This window comes from Hypanus sabinus, unplaced genomic scaffold (genome assembly GCF_030144855.1).
Source record: "Hypanus sabinus isolate sHypSab1 unplaced genomic scaffold, sHypSab1.hap1 scaffold_93, whole genome shotgun sequence".
NCBI classification, from domain to species: domain Eukaryota; kingdom Metazoa; phylum Chordata; class Chondrichthyes; order Myliobatiformes; family Dasyatidae; genus Hypanus; species Hypanus sabinus.
The window spans coordinates 811,012-828,465 of record NW_026781783.1 but is presented as its reverse complement, the minus strand read 5'-3'; the positions used below and the strand labels follow the sequence as shown (position 1 = coordinate 828,465).

Sequence of the window (17,454 nt, the reverse complement as noted above, 5' to 3'; positions counted from 1 at the left end):
TGTTTGCTTCCAGCCGTGAAGCCGCACCCCGCTCTGAGGAATGTCTGCATGTTGGAATCCGCACTGTGGACAGACAGCAGCTTGCGCACAGAAAACTGCGCTGTGAGTCTCACAGAACAGCAACCCGGCCCTTCCCCAGCTTCTGGTAACTAATCTTCGTCTGACTGTCTGAGATGAATTTGGAAGAAAACGACTTGAAAACATATCCACACGGAGACTGTACATTCTTGGTAAACTAAGGTGAGAATCATTCAGCTTCGATTTTGATTCCCGTTCTTTATTTCAAATCGATCCATATCTGTGTTTTGGATCAGTAATCAATGACTCGTTCGCTTCATTTTAATCCCCTTCCACAGATTATGTCAAATTTAAAAACAGTTCTGAAACAAGGGGTTACGATTTAAAAACAAGTGTACAAAAAAACTGTTCAGACAACACGTTGCAAAACTTGTAATTTCAGTTGAATGTGTGTTGTTTTTCTTTGAGACTGTTTTTTCTGGGTGGTTCGAACTAATATGCTCGACATCCTGTATAAACATAGATTTTGATTCTGTTCAAAGTCACAGCACACAGTATACAGAGGGTGTGTGGGCGGTGGTGGGAAAAGTCGGGGGGTGAACGGTTACAGAAAGAGACAGGTGGCATTGCGGAGTGGCCGATTTCTGCATGGTATATTTACGGTAAATGTCTGAGCTCCAGAGTTGCTGTGAAGCAAATTAAAAATTACGGAACATCACACACGTTAGTTACCCGTCGCTGAACCAAAAACGGACATTATAACCATATATACATATATCAGTTACAGCACGGAAACAGGCCATCTCGGCCCTTTTAGTCTGTGCCGAACGCTTAATCTCACCTCGTCCCACGACCTGCACTCAGCCCATATCCCTCCATTCCTTTTCTGTCCATATACTTGTCCAATTTTACTTTAAATGACAATATCGAACGTGACTCTACCACTTCTACTGGAAAATCGTTCTACACAGCTACCACTCTCTGGGTAAAGAAACTCCCCCTTGTGTTACCCCTAAACTTTTGCCGTCTAACTCTCAACTCGCGTCCTCTTGTTTGAATCTCCCATACACTCAATGGAAAAAGCCTATCCATGTCAACTCTATATATCCCTCATAATTTTAAATACCTCTATCAAGTCCCCTCTCAATCTTCTGCACTCCGAAGAATAAAGACCTAACTTGTTCAACCTTTCTCTGTAACTTAGGTGCTGAAACCCAGGTAACATTCTAGTAAATCTCCTCTGTACTCTCTTTATTTTGTTGACATATTTTCTGCAATTTGGTGAACAGAACTGTTCAGAATACTCCTAAATTTGGCCTCACCAATGCCTTGTACAATTTTAACATTACATCCCAGCTCCTCAACTCAATGCTCTGATTTATAAAGGCCAGCACAGCATAAGCTTTCTTCACCACCAAATCCACATGAAATTCTACCTTCAGGAAACTATGCACCATTATTACTAGATCACTCTGTTCTACTGCATTCCTCAATGCCGTACCATTTAACATGTATGTCCTATTTTGATTAGCCCTACCGAAATGTAGCAACTCACACTTAACAGCATTAAACTCCATCTGCCATCTTTCAGCCCACTCTTCTAACTGGCCTAAATCTCTCTGCAAGCTTTAAAAACCTACTTTATTATCCACAACGCCACCTATCTTAGTATCATCTGCATACTAACTAATCCAATTTACCAGCCCATCATCCAGATCATTAATGTATATGACAAACAACATTGGACCCAGTACAGTTCCCTGAGGCACACCGCTAGTCACCGGCCTCCAACCTGACAAACAGTTATCCAACACTACTGTCTGGCATCTCCCATCCAGCCACTGTTGAATCCATTCTACTATTTCCATATTATCTCTTAACGATTGATCCTTCCTAACTAAACTTCCATTTGTCAAAGGCCTTACTGAAGTTCATATAGACAACATTCACTGCTTTACCTTCGTCAACTGTCCTAGTAACGTCTTAAAACATTCAATGATTTGTCAAACATGACCTGACACGCACAAATCCATGTTGACTGTTCCTAATCAGACCCTGTCTATCCAGATAATTATATATATCATCTCTAAGTATACTTTCCATTAATTTACCCACCACTGACATCAAACCTGCAGGTTGATAATTGCAAGGTTTACTCTTAGAACCATTTTTAAACAATAGAACCACATGAGCGATATGTCAATACTCCGGCACCATCCCTGTTTCTAATGACATTTGAAATATTTCTGTCACCGCCCCTGCTGTTTCTACACTAACTTCCTTCAAGGTCCTAGGGAAAATCCAGTCAGAGCCTGGAGACTTATCCACTTTTATATTCCATAAAAGTGCCAGTACTTCCTCTTCTGCAATCATCTTTTTTTCCATAACTTCCCTACTTGTTTCCCTTACCTTACACAATTCAATATCCTTCTCCTTAGTGAATACTGAAGAAAAGAAATTGTTCAAAATCTCCCCCCTCTCTTTTTGGCTCCAGACATAATGGTCCACTCTGATTCTCTGAGGGACCTCACTATCCCTCACTATCCTTTTGCTATTAATTTAACTATGGAAACCCTTTGGATTCATTTTCACCTTCCTTACCAAAACAACTTCGTATCTTCTTTTAGATTTCCTAATTTCTTTCTTCAGATTCTTTTTACGTTCTTTATATTCCTCGAGCACCTCATTTACTTGGTGCTGTCTATATTTATTGTAGATATCCCTCTTTATCCGAACGAAGTTTTCAATATCCCTTGAAAACGATGGCTCTCTCAAACTTTTAACCTTTCCTTTCAATCTAACAGAAACATAAAGATTCTGTACTCTTAAAATTTCTCCTTTAAATTACCTCCATTTTTCTATTACATCCTTCCCATAAAGCAAATTGTCCCAATCCACTCCTTTTAAATCCTTTCACATCTCCTCAAAATTAGCCTTTCTCCAATCAAAAATCTCAACACTGTGTCCAGTCCTATCCTTCTCCATAATTATATTGAAACTAATGGTATTGTGATCACTGGACCCGAAGTGCTCCCCAGCACGTACCCCCATCACCTGATCTATCTCATTCCCTAACAAGAGATCCAACACGGCCCATTCTCCAGTTGTTACCTCTATCTATTGCTATCTAAAACTATCCTGCACACATTTTACCAACTTCAAACCATCCAGCCCTTTTACATTATAGGTTTCCATGTGTGGAAAATTAAAATCTTCCATAATCACAACCCTGTGCTTACGACAAATATATGCTGTCTCGTTACTAATTTGCTCCTTCATTTCTCGCTCCTCATTAGGTGGTCTATAATACACCTCTATAAGTGTTACTACACCTTTCCCATTCCTCAATTCCACCCAAATAGTCTCACTAGACGAGCCCTCTAATCTATCCTGCCAGATAGAACTGCTGTAATATTTTCTCGGACAAGTAATGCAACGTCTCCTCCTCTTGTCCCTCCGATTCTATCACATCTGAAGCAATGAAATCCAGGAATATTTAGTTGCCAATCACAGCCCTCCTGCAACCATGTTTCACTCATAGCTACTACATCATATTTCCAGGTATCCATCCATGCTCTAAGCTCATCCACCTTTCTTACAATGCTCCTAGCATTATGGAGATATAGCTGTAAAATGCCTGGGTCTGGGTGGTCATTGTTGCAGATCACACGAATGCTCTGAAAGAACAGCAGCTCAAAAGCAAAGAGGCGACATTGACGTTAAGTGAGGTTTCCGAGTGTTTTCAATGTTGATATAAAGATAGAAGTGATGCGAAGTGGGCGCGATTGTAAATCAATGTTAGCAGGGAAATCATGCTACGAAAAGAATGAACTCTAGAGAGTCTGCAAAAGATGGTTGAGATTAGGAACATTTCTCTAACCCAGTGTTACAATTGCAAAGCAAGCGTGTAAAGAGCTGTTTTGGCAACATGAGTTCCCTTTTAGAAATTTACTGTTTCAGATGAACGTATGTTGTTTTCTCTTTGAGACTGTGTTTATTGTGGGTTTTTCTGGGCTGATCTCCTGAAAGTCTTGTTGAAGCAAAGAGTTTGATTCTGTTCATGGCTTCGATACATCACAAATGGTTGGGGTGACCAGTTACTGAAAGCGGCAAACGGCATAGTGGAACGAAAGCCATGATTTCACTGTTTAGGGCAGAAAACTTGGTGGGCGAGAGGCAAATTTTTTCCCGGTATGTTTACTAGAAAAGCTGTGACTACTGCAAGATTCTAATCAATTTAATGAGGTCTTACCTAGGCAAATGGTAGCCTTAATAGTTTACTTTACTATTCTGAAAGCATCCTCTTCGAGTCCGGCGTGATAGTGGTTACAGAGATATGGCTGAAAGGTGACCGGGTTGGGTGCTCATTATTACAGCAGGTCAAAGGACAAGAGGCAGCGAAGATGTTAAGTGAGAAACCCGAATATTCTTCATTGTTGATACAGATGTAGCAGTAATGCAGAATGTGTGTGATTTTTAAATCTGACAATGGGAATAGTAAATGCAAGAGAGGCGGCAGAACTATTTGTTGGAAAAACCCAAAAGGTCAGACACCGTCTATGGAGAAGAATATCTCGACGCGAAACATCGAATGTTTATTCCTCTCCATAGATACTGCCTAACTTCCTAATTTGCTCCAGCATTTTGTGGTTGTTATGGAAACAGTGTCGATCGGACAAAGGTAAATAGCATTTGTAGGTGTGCATCTTCATATTGGCAGATGAGCAATTGCAAAAGCTATCACAAAGTTATAGACTCTGGAACATTACCTATTAAGCTGTCTATGACAAACCTACCAGGAAAGACGTTGTTTGCGTGTGCTTCTTTCTGTGTAACAAAGAAGAATTTCTGTGAAATATTGTGAATGCCTGTATGCTGTTGGGTGCGGGAGGTCCCTCAGCTTAGTTGGATACCTCTGGTCCATGGGCACTAAAGGGGAAGAGTCCATTATAAAGCCCCACACCTGAGATCGGACAGCATTCCTCTCAGTGTGGGTGTTTAAGCACTGGGGCACTGGCTAGAGGCTGGGCACTGCCAGTGGTCAAGGAATTCCCGGGATGTGGGTAAGGGATGTAGTTCGATGAATTCAGCTTGTTTATGTCCCAGTTGCTCTTGGAAGTTGCTGTGAGGGTAATCTCCGGAGCTTCTCCGTCTGATCTGCGAGCAGGTTGCTAACATCTTAAATTATATGGAAAAATATTTGGAAAAGAAGTAGACCAGCAAGGAATGTTTTACTTTCACTGCTCTGGGGAGAAACTATCCATGAAAGTTATGGAATGGGGGAAGAAATTGCTGCTGCACAATGCCCAGTGTCGGAGTCCGGGAGCTGATGACCCTGGGGCTGCTGGAGCACCGTCCAAACCGCAAGTGTCCTCTGAGTGCACTGGGATCGAGACTGTTTCCAAAAGGCTCGGATGTCCCTGTGAGCAGAGACACAAGTCGGCAGTGCCCAAAGTCCGGCTCCGTGGAAAGTGCAACAAAAGAGGTGGTCCCCATCACTGACGAGCATAACCGTGGCATTACTGCACCACGACAGCTGTTATTGGGTCCGGGGATGGAGATTGATCTTTGTCTGCCTATCTACGCAGTTTCTTATTGGGGAACACAAAGAAAAACACAGGAAGTGGCTCTTCGCACGATGGACAAAATCAAAAGTCATCCTGAAGAGCCAGTGTACTAGGTGTCATATTACAGAAAAAATGTCATAAATATTGTTGACTTTGCGGCAGCACCGTAATGAAAAACATAATAACCAAGAAAAAAAACTGTATTACAGTAAGCATATATTACTAAAATTTAAATGTAATAAGCATTGTGAAAAATGAACTTAATGAGGTAGGTTTATGGTTTCCATGTCCATACAGAAATCGGATGGCAGAAGGAACAGAGCTGTTCCTGGATCGTTGGATGTGTAACTTCAAACTCCTGTGCCTCCTTCCTGATGGTATCAAATGGGAGAGGGCATATTCTGCTAATGTGGTCTTTAATGATTGATGCCACCTTTTTGAGTCATCACTACATGTAGATGTCCTGGCTGCTACAAAGGCTGCTGCCCATGATGGAGCTGACAGAATTCTCAGCTTTCTGCAGTCTTTATCCAGCAGGTGCAGTCACTCCTACCATGTAGTCACCAACCATAGTAGAAGATAATGCAGCCATGTAGAATGCTGTGCACAATACATATATAGAAATCTGCAAGTCTTTGGTGACATTTCAAATCTCATCAGACTTCTAATGAAATATCGCCGCTGTCGTTCATTCTTCGAAGCTGCACTTTCCATTCTACACTCGCCGTCCATGCTGCTAACAGCTGTCCCCAGACCCTGGGGCAATGTTAAGAGCAAGTTAAGAGCAAGTTTAGGTGTAGTCCCCACCGTCTGCGGACCCACATCCTTCCCACCACTCACCCTACACCCACCCACACGTCCACCCATAACCGCTAACTACACATACAGATCAAATTTGCAGTCAACAGGGTGATTTGCAATAAAAAATTTGGAAAATAATCGACATTGGTGAATATAGAACTGAAGGTGTTATAGTATTAGACATAGAAAACCTACAGCACAATACAGGCCCTTAGGCCCACAATGCTGTACTAAACATTTCCTTACTTTAAAATTACAGTTGAAGTCATAAGTTTACATACACATTAGTCAAATCCATTTAAACTCAGTATTTCAAAAATCCTGTCATTTAATCCTAGAAAACATTCCCTGTCTTAGGTCAGCGAGGATCACTACTTTATTTTAAGAATGTGAAATGTCAGAATAATAATAGAGAGAATGATTTATTTCAGCTTTTATTTCTTTCATCACTTTCCCAATGGGTCAGAAGTTTACAAACACTTTGTTAGTATTTGGTAACATTGCATTTAAATTGTTAACTTGGGTCAAATGTTTTGGGTAGCCTTCCACAAGCTTCTCACAGTACGTTGCTGGAATTTTGTTCCATTCCTCCAGACAGAACTTATGTAACTGAGTCAGGTTTGTAGGTCTCCTTGCTCACACCAGCTTTTTTAGTTGTCAGGAATTGTGAAAAACTGAGTTTAAATGTATTTGGCTAAGGTGTATATAAACTTCTGACTTCAACTGTGGCTATTAAGATAGAAGATCTGCTGGAACTTTAGGGAAGCACCAAGTTGGATAAAACATCGGGATCGGACGAGATGTACCAAGGCTACTGTGGGAGGCGAGGAAGGTGATTGCGGAGCCTCTGGCGATGAAACTTGTATGATCAGTGGGGACGGAAGAGTTTCCTGAGGATGGGAGTGTTGCGGATGTCGTTCCCTTATTCAAGAAAGGAAGTAGAAATAGCCCAGGAAAATATAGACCAGTGATTGGTAAGTTGATTAAAAACATCCTGAGAGGCAGGATTTATAAACATTTGGCGAGGCATAATATGATTATGAATAGTCAACATGGCTTTGTCAAAAGCAAGTCGCGTTTTACGAGCCCAAATGAATTGTTTCACAATGTGACAAAACACATTGATTTAGGCAGAGCAGTCGATGTAGTGTGTGTGGATTTCAGCAAGGCTTTTGATAACGTATCTCATGCAAAGATTGTTGAGAAAGTAAGGAGACATGGGATCCAAGGGGATATTGATTTGTAGATCCAAGAATTAGCTTGCCCAGAAAAGGCAAAGAGTGGTTGTAGACGGGTCATATTTTGCACGAAGGTCAGTGACCAGCTGTGTGTCTCAGTGATCTGTTCTGAGACCCTTTCCCTTCATGATTTTTATAAACGATGTGGATGAGAAAGTGGAGGGGAGTGATAGGTTGGTATATTTGCTGATGACACAAATGTTGGGGGTGTTGTGGATAGTGTGGAGGGTCCTCAGACGTTACAGTGGGACATAGATAGGATGCTAATCCGGGCTGAGAGGTGGCAGATGGAGTTCAACCCAGATAAGTGTGAGAGGTTATTTCGGTAGTTCAAATATGATAGCAGAATATAGAATTAATGGTAAGACTCTTGGCAGAGTGGAAGAACAGAGGGATCTTCGTGTCCGAGTCCATAGGACACTTAAAGCTGCTACACAGATGCTCAAAGCTTTACTCTGTGGTTAAGCGATCATACTGTGCATTAGCCTTCAACAACTGTGGGATTGAGTTTCGGTGCTGAGAGGTAGCGTTGCAGCGATATAGGACAGTCAGACCTCACCTGGAGTACTGTGTTCAGTTTTGGTTACCTCACTGCAGGAAGGACGTGGAAACCATAGAAAGGGTGCAGAGGAGACTTACAAGGATGTTGCCTGGACTCGGGAGAATGCCTTATGGGAATTTGTTAAGCGAACTCGACCTTTTCTCTTTGGAGCACCAGAGGATGAGAGGTTTATAAGATGATGAGAGACATTGATTGTGTGGAGAGTCAGACGATTTTTCCCAGGGCTGAAATGGCTAACATGAGAGGGCACAGTTTTAAAGTGCTGGGAAGTGGGTACACAGGAGATGTCAAGGGTAAGTTTTTTATGCAGAGAGTGGTGAGTGCATGGAAAGGGCTGCCAGCGATGGTGGTGGAGGCAGATACGATAGGGTCTTCGAAGAGACTCTTGGATAGGGACATGGACCTTAGACAAATAGACGGCTATGGGTAACCCTAAGTAATTTCTAAAGGAAGTAGAGTTTCGGCACAGAATTGTTGGCCTGGGATATCACAGAGTCCTGGGATACACCAGTTTTAGATGCAAGTGCAATGGACCCGGGATCAAGCTGAGCAGGTTTATAAAGTGTTGAGCCAGTATTTATTTCCTAAGCTCAGATGTTTGCTTCTGGAGTTCTTTTTTATTCCAGGAAATGTGTTCAGTACAACTGTTGCTCTCATAGTTCACAAGAGTAATCTCAGGAATGAGAGGGTTTAGGTCTGACAAGCATTTGGTGACTCTGGGCCTGCACTCTATGGAGTTCAGAACTGTAGAGGTGGACGGGATCTTATTTAAACCTACTGAATGCTGAACAGCCTGGAAACAGTGGACATGGAGAGGATGATTCCTTCAGACGGAGAGTCTGTTATCTGAGAGGAGAGCCTCAGAATGAAGAAATTTCCCTTTAAACCTGAGATGAGTGAAACTGCATCAGCAAAAGAGTGGTCGGCCTGTGGAGTTTGTTGCAACAGATGGTGGTTGAGGCTGTCATTTGGTATAAAAATGGCAATATATTATTGATCGATAGAGTAGGAATCATGTTTTGTTAGCCAGAACTACTATACGATTAATTCAATACAGCATGAGGCATGGCTAAAAGCAGCCTTTACAATTTTAGATTCATCATTTCAGAATGGCTGCAGTGTTAACCTCTGTCACAATGTATCTCATAGTTTATGATGTTGAGTTTTTTATTTCCTTTTTCAGTTACTTTTGTTGAGCCACTTCCTCAGTTTCCACGGTAACAAACCACGAGAACTGCAAGAAGTGTTGCACAATTTTATCGTTCCATGTTCACTTCCTGTCAGCGTAAAGTCAGTAACCTCGGGAGCAAATGCAACAGAGTAATAGTGGGAGGACAGGATGTTGTGAGCATTGGCTGTGTCGAATGAACAAAGAAAACCTGCAAACCCTTCCGCCAACCCTGCTGTCCGAAACATGTACTTCCTTCAGAAATTCCCTCTGGTTACCCATTCCCCGTTATTTTTCTAAGATCCCTGTATATATCAAGATCCTGTTAAAATACCCTATTCTATCCGCCTCCACCACTGTCGCCGGCAGCCCATTCCACGTACGCACCACTTCTGTGTAAAAGGAAAAAAACATAGCCCTTGCATCACCTCGGCACCTAATTCCAAGCACCTTAAATCTGTGCCCTCTCGTGTTAGCCATTTCAGCCCTGAGAAAAAGCTACTGCTTATCCATAAGATCATTGCTTCAAAACTTTTTATACCCCTCTATCAGGTCACCTGTCCTCTTCCATCTCTCCAAGGAGAAATGACCAAGTTCACTCAACCTATACTCAGAAGGCTTACTCCCCAATCCAGGTAACACCCTTGTATATCCCCTCTGCACCCTTTCTATAGTTTTCACATCCTTCGGTTAGTGAGGTGACCAGAACTGAGCACAGTACTCAATGGTACTGTGATGGATCTAACCAGGGGCCTATATAGCTGTAACGTTAGCGCTCGGCTCTTAAACTCAATCCCATGGTTAATGAAGGCCAATGCACCGTAAGCCTTCCGAACCACAGAGCCAACCTACGCAGCAGCTTTGAGTGTCTTATGTACTCGGACCCCAGGATCACTGTGATGCTCCACACTGCCAAGAGTCTGACCATTAATACTATATTCTACCATCATATTTGACCTAGCAAAATGAACTACCTAACACTTATCTGGGCTGAACTGCATCTGTCACTTCTCAGCCCAGCTTTGCATCCTATCGATGTCCCGCTGTAACCTCTGACAGATCCTCCACAGTATCCACAATACCTCCAACCTAGGCGTCATTAGCAAATTTACTAACCTATCCCTCCACTTCCTCATCCAGGCCATTTCTAAAAATTGCTAAGAGAAGAGGTCCCAGAACAGATCACTGAGTCGCAGCATTAATCTTCGACTTGCATGCAGAATATTACCCGTCTACAACCACTGTTTGCCTTCTGTGGATAAGCCAATTCTGGATACACAACACAAGGTCTCCTTGGATTCCATGCCTCCTTAATTTCTCAATAAGCCTTGCATGGGGTACCTTATCAAATGCCTTGCTAAAATCCATATACACTACATGTAAGTCACGATCTTCCTTTGACAAACCCATGCCGACTATTCCTAATCATATTACACTTCCACAACTGCTCATAAATCAGGATCTTCCCGATCAACTTCCCAACCAGTGAAGTAAATATTGTTGGTGTATAATTTCCTGGGCACTCTCAATTCACTTTCTTGAATAAGGGAGCAACATCCGCGAACCTCTAATCAGTTAATATCTGTCCATTAAAAATAAACAAAAACTGCTCTTACAGGTAATTTAATGTAGAAAAGAGAGAATTCTGGAAACTTACAGCAGATCTGCAGCATCTTGGATAGCCCGAGATCTGTAACTGTGTCTTCACCATTTCTCCTTCACGGATGTACCCTGATGTACTGCGTTCCCAGCATTTTCTATTTTTTTAATTTTACATTGAGTTTCTGCTACCCTGAGGGAAACAGCACAGCCAACTGTGCTGTGCAAGATCACACACAGCAAGAAGATAGTGATCAAATGTGCTCAGTTTAGCTGCTGGAGACAAGCTGAAGTGTATCCGCATCCTCTCACAATCTACAGACCGGTGAACCATCCTGAGCAACAGCACAGGCAGAAGACCCTTAGGTTAGGTTCCCGTCCCACCTCGGTCTGTGTATCGAAAATGGCAGGAACACAACGGCAGATAGCCGGCAACAAGTTGTCTGTGTGTAGCTGATAATATAAATGGAGTCTCTCAGAATATAGAACTGACAGTTTACGGGCTTCAATCCAGGCTGGTAATTTTACAGCAGGGATTGGATTTTTTTCTGTCTGCAGTAAGGCTGAAGTCTCGGTGGTTCAACATTGGTTATGGAGAAATTTCCGTCTTCACCACCCAGTGGGACATCATATCTGTCAAGGATTCTGGAGATTTTTGAAGAGATAACTATGGAGATAGATGAGGTTGTGCAGTGATGCTGTCCATATGGATGTTGGTAAAGCCTCTAACAAGATCCTGCATTGTAGCTGATCTGGAAAGCTCGGTCACATGGGATTCACGGGAAGCATGTGAAGTGGATTCACTTCGGGCTCAATGACAAGAAGCAGAGGGAGATGAGTGAAGATGGATGTAGCGAATGGAGGCCTGTGACGAGTGGGACGCGCATGAAGTTATCGAGACTTCTGTAATTCATTATTCATGCTTTTGGCTTTTATATGAATGAGCATGGTACGGTTAGAAAGTTTGATTCTAACCTCGAGTCCTTTCCAGATCTCTCTCTGTCCTCATCTCCAGAGACAGGTTGTCAACCGACTTCTTTTATAAACCAACACGTACAAACAAACTGGAGGAGCTCAGCAGGTCGGGCAGCATCTGATGCTGCTCAAAGTGTACTTTGTGTCTTTTACAAACCTACTGATACCCTTGGTAATCTCGACCATACCTCTTCCCAACCTATCACTTGTAAAATGCTCTACCCTTTTCTCAGTTTCTTTGCTTCCGCTGCATCTGTTCCCAGGATGTGGCTGTCCTCCCTCCGCTATTGATGCTCACATTTACCATACGTCCGAGCTCACCCAACTTCCTACCACCGTAATATTGATAGAGTTCCTCTTGTCCTTTCCTACCATCCCATTAGCCTCTGCAACTTGCACCATTGCCAAAGAGATCTTACAACTATACATATTTTACGTTTGTCATCCTCTTCTTTCAACAGGGATCACTCCCTCCATAATTCCCTGTTTATTTCATCCCTCCTCACTAATATCCCTCCAGGCACTTATCTGTACAAGTGGCGTAAATGCTACACCTACCCATACACCTCCTCCCTCATCTCCATTAAGACGTAAAACATTCCGTCCAGGAACACTGCACCTGCGAATCTGCTGGGGTCGTGTGCTCCCGATGGGGCCTCCTTTACATTGGTGAGACCCGCCCTAAATTCTGAGACCGTTTTGTCAAGCATTTCTGTATCATCTGCCACAAGGGGGGGGACTTTGCAGTGGCCAGACATTCCCATTCTGACGATTCCCATTCCCATTCTCGATCAATGGCCTCCTCTTGTGCCAAGATAAACCCACCCTCAGGGTGGAGGAGCAAAACCTTATATTCTATCTGAGTGCTCTCCAACCTTATTGTATGAATATTGAATTTTCCTTCCAGTAAACAAATACCCCCCGCCCACTTCTCTGTTCCACACTCCCCACCCAGAGCTTTCATTTCTGCTCACCAGCCTAATACTTCCTCCTGTGCCCCCTTTCTCTTTCTCCCATTGACAACGCACCGATTCTTTCATCTCCAGCTCCTGAACAGCCCATCACTTGACTTCAGCTATCACCTTCCACCTCCACTCTTTCTACTTCCCCACCTTTTTATTCAGATCACTTCCCCCTCCTCCTCAGTAATGAAAAAGACTCGTGGCCCAAAATGTGTACTGTTTATTCTTTCCCATAGATACTGCCTGTTGTGCTGAATTCCAGCATTTTGTGTGTTGCTTTGGATTTCCAGCATTTGCAAGCTTTCTCGTCTTCGAGCGTGGTAATTACCATAACAATTATTTTGGCTTTGTTGAGATTGTACGTGGAATATGGTATAAAATCCTATTCCCCATACTAACTCGGGTTAGACAGACCAAAGAACAAACTGCTGGAGGAACTCAGTGGGTCCGGCAGCATCTGTGGAGGGAAATTGACCGTCAACATTTCGGGCCGACACCCTCCCTCTGGACTGAGAGTGGACGGGAAGTAGTCGGAGAAAAGAGGTGAAGGGTGGGGATGGGGCAAGAGCTGGGGAGTGAGAGGTGGATCCAGGTGAGGGGAGGTGGGAAGGTGGAAATAGTGACGGGGTTGGGAGGTGAGTGGTGGGGGCAACAGGGGGCTGCAGAAATGGAATTTAATTCCACGGAGGATGATCTAAGAAGTTAGAGAGTGTTTGTTTTAGAGATTCACCAGACTATTTCCTGCAGGACGAGGAAGTTTCAGTGATCATCCTTACATAAAAACAGAGAGCGGCAGATGTGTGGAGACGAAAGGGATACAGGAAATGGGGATTGGGCAGAAACGTGGCTGAGATTGAAGAGCTGCCTTCATCTTGTTGATGGTTTGAGGGGCTGAATGGCCACCCCCTCCTGTTTCTCACTTGATGTTTCAGTATTCCTGTCCAGTGAGGCTCCGGAGGAATGTGTATAAAAATTAGTGTTTATAAACATAGAAGTCCTTTCAATGAAACCTGCATAATTTCTGTTTGAGTAGGAATTGTGTATCAGATCGCGATGGCAATTGATCCCGTAACTCTGAGAACCAGGTGGTGGGAAGATGCAGAGGGAAAAATTAACAATGTAGCTGGTGTAAATACGAAATAAGGTGTAAAATGCGGCAGGTAGGTGGGGTGAGGAATGGAGTCAGCAGTTCAGGTGGGAGTCCCTCCACCAGTCACGTGATCCAGTTCCTCGCTCCCATTTCAAAAGCAGGTCTGCTGCATCTGCGGCTTTCGCTTCCGAAGCCCCGATGGGCAGTGGTTTCCTTTCCTTTCTCTGTTGAAGTGAATTGTCTGTGGGGAGCCTGGGGACCGATCGCTGTCTGCGTGACAAATTGATTATGTTCTGTCGGTTAGAATTGAGGCCGGTTACTTGAGGTGAACACGACCGACCATTTCCCATCGATGAGTACTGTGGCCGATCCTGGGGTGGAGATGTTGGGCAGAGAGTCCCATTAACTTCCTCGAACTGTCGGCCTCATTCCACTTCCAGGACACAACCCGCCGGGGTCAGTCCTTCACACTGAACCGCCTGAGATGAGCCGCCGCTCAGCCCCTGGTGTTCTGGTCCCAGGAGCGGGATGAGGTGGTGATGCCGAGACTGAACCCATTCATTAAGATGTACCTGGGGAACTTTACCTCCATCAGCCGGCCCGGTAGCGGATCCAAACTTCACCTGGATCGATGCCTGGGGTCGATAATTGTTTTACATGTTTCCAACACACTGGAAGCGGCCATTCGGCCTGTTGTGTTCTTGCAGACAGAGAGGGTTAAACAGAGTAATCACACCCTCGGAAGACTGCTCCACGTGTATGAGTAGTTTCATCTTTCCCCGTTCAGACAGGACAGTGAGATCCAGATCTCTCACGTCCTCTCGGAGGACTGCGAAGTTTATTTCCATCTTCTCTCCATTGCTACGACTGGCCGAAATGCTGACAGTGTTTCCCGATATCTGGCCCTATAAATGCGACAATTAAGTCCTTTTCACTTATCTGGGTTTCTCGGAAATGTGTACACTCCCTCCAGAATTTCCAAAGGAGCAACCCAGGCTGTCTAATATTTCCACACGATTGAAATTGAATTATTTTGTTTTCCACGTACAGAGGTAGAGTGAAAATCGTGTTTCGGTATTTGTCACACAGATAAATACATTGCAGCAATACACTGAGGTAAAACAAATCATTCTGGTTACAGAGAAAGTCCAGTGCAGGTAGATATGTGGTGCAAAGTCACATCGATTTAGATTGTGAGGTCAGGAGTCCACTCATCACGCTGTTTGCTTATAACAGCAGAATGGACACCGTCCTTGACCCGGGGGCATGTTTCTGTCTTATTTTATATTCGCCCCTATGGGAACATTAGAGTGAGAATGTTTAGGATTATGGGGATCTTTCATTATGCTGGCTGCTTTACTAAGGCAGTGGGAAGTATCGACAGAGTCCATGGAGAGGAGGTTGGTTTCTATGATGTACTCAGCTGTGTCCACAGTTCTCCGCTATTTCACTCAGTTAAAGGAAGAGCAGTAGCCGTATGAAGATATGAAGTATTGGGATGGGATACTTTGTGCGGAGCATTTTTGAAGCTTGTAGAGTGGAAAAGGGCACATACTGAAATGCCTATTGTTTGTTTTGGCTTTGTTATATTGGAATATGTTATCTAGTAATGCGTACTATTATTTCAATATCTGAGTATTACTGAATAACCATCAGAGAGTTTACATAGCGCCACCAGTGCTGTTGATTCCTATATATATCAATCGTCCTGTACAATCTCTGGCCAGCCTGTATCCCACCACCTGAATTATATATCTTAACCATGATGTTCAATTTTTGTCCAGCCTGCATCCAATCACCACAATGATATATATCAAACATCTTGTTCAACCTCTGTCCAGCCTGTATCCCAGCCTGCATGTCAGTGTCGAGAACTCGTTAATTCGTTATTCATGCCAATTATCTGTATATGAATGTATGTGGCAAGGTTAGAAAGTTTGATACTAAATTCGGGACTGTGATTGATATTGCAACAGGTTACAATGAATTTCAAAGACATCTTGGTTAGTTATGAAAATGAACTGAGAAATGGTGAATGGTTTTCAACTTGAACAAGTGAGAGTTGGTGCATTTGGACAGTCAGACATGGATAGGATAGTGAATAGCAGGGTACGGAGTGTTGTGGAACAAATTGAGGAACAAAACATCATCATTAATACGCAACAGAGAAAACAGTGCATTTAAAGAACAGATACATGACCCTTACACACAGGCTCAGCTCTGATACAGGTTCTTCCAACTGATATAATAACATACTCTTTGTCTTGTTGAATAATTCCAGCATTTTGTTTTATTTATGTCAGAGATTATTTTCCCAACTTGCTGTTTCGGATGTATGGCGGGTCTACGTTGTGCTTAACAAGGTACCATGTAACTATCTGATAATAGACAGGTGATATGTCCAAAGAAATATTGACCGAGTTTAGTGGATAATAATGGTCTTAACGTCCTGGCGGAGAAATTGTAGTGGTTCAGGACAAGGTGTGGTGATGCTATGGGTGAGATTGCATTGTTCAGGATGTTAGAGTGATTCTATATAGACTCAAAACATATATTGCCATAGGTGTCAACGCCAGGAGATGTAAAACTGAAAGGAGACGGTGAGAATCAGGTGTGACTTTGAAATCTGTATAATTCAGTGACGAGAGGAATGGATGCCCCATTGGTCAGCAGAAATGTGTTCAACCAACACTGCTGTAACAGCTGTCCATTACTCACCATAGCGCCACCAGTGGTAGGAGGGCCAAAGTATTGGGCGCTGTCTGCTCAACCTGTCTTGCCTTACCGTTTACAGATCACTCCTGGTCCAGGACACAAGATTGGTTCCTAAAAGGGAATTGCCTGCAACATAGCCAGTATATACCCTGGAGAATCCTGGCCCAGTGTACAATCCATGGAGAGATCGGAAATGGACATTGCGTGACTGTAGGTGGATGGGCGCAGGTGAACCAAGCCATGTCAAGGATTTAGTGGACAGGCCCAAGATATTTGTAAATGTTTGCCTAAGTTGAAAAACAAGTGTTCCCCTTTAAATCCCGAATAATGTTTGACCCTCATGTTATATGTTTTGTTACAGAGCAGCATAAACTGGGCACAGCTGTCCTCAAAATGGCTGAAGGTGCGAGCAGTGAAGGAGTTCCAGTGATGTCAACATCAGGAAAGGACGCAGGTATGTCAGCGAATTATTTTAATTTATAAATACTCAGCTGAATCTACGTCTGGGTTTAACTCAATACCGGTAATTCACAAAGTGTTTGTGAAAACTGAGCAGAGAGATGAGAGAGAGAATCAACATTTCTGGGAGAACACAGTCACTCGTGGAAGGAGTACAGTTTCCATCTGCTCCTGGTCCTCTAACAGATTGTGATGCCCATTAAAATAGCGGGTTACTCCAGAAGACAAGACATTCTGCAGATGCTGAAAGTTTTGGGCAATAAAAAGACACACAAAATATTAGCAGAATTCAGCCGGTCA

At 43.3% G+C, this 17,454-nt stretch overlaps 1 protein-coding gene across 1 annotated transcript in view; it reads left to right on the top strand.

The window, feature by feature from the left end:
- LOC132390500 (uncharacterized) overlaps positions 1-17,454 on the top strand; it is a 105,963-nt gene that overhangs the window by 3,430 nt on the left and 85,079 nt on the right. The window contains exons 2-3 of the mRNA XM_059963114.1: positions 14-240; positions 17,057-17,149. Coding sequence (XP_059819097.1) covers positions 17,089-17,149 — 61 coding nt within the window. The 5' untranslated portion in view covers positions 14-240; positions 17,057-17,088. The remainder of the gene's footprint in view (positions 1-13; positions 241-17,056; positions 17,150-17,454) is intronic.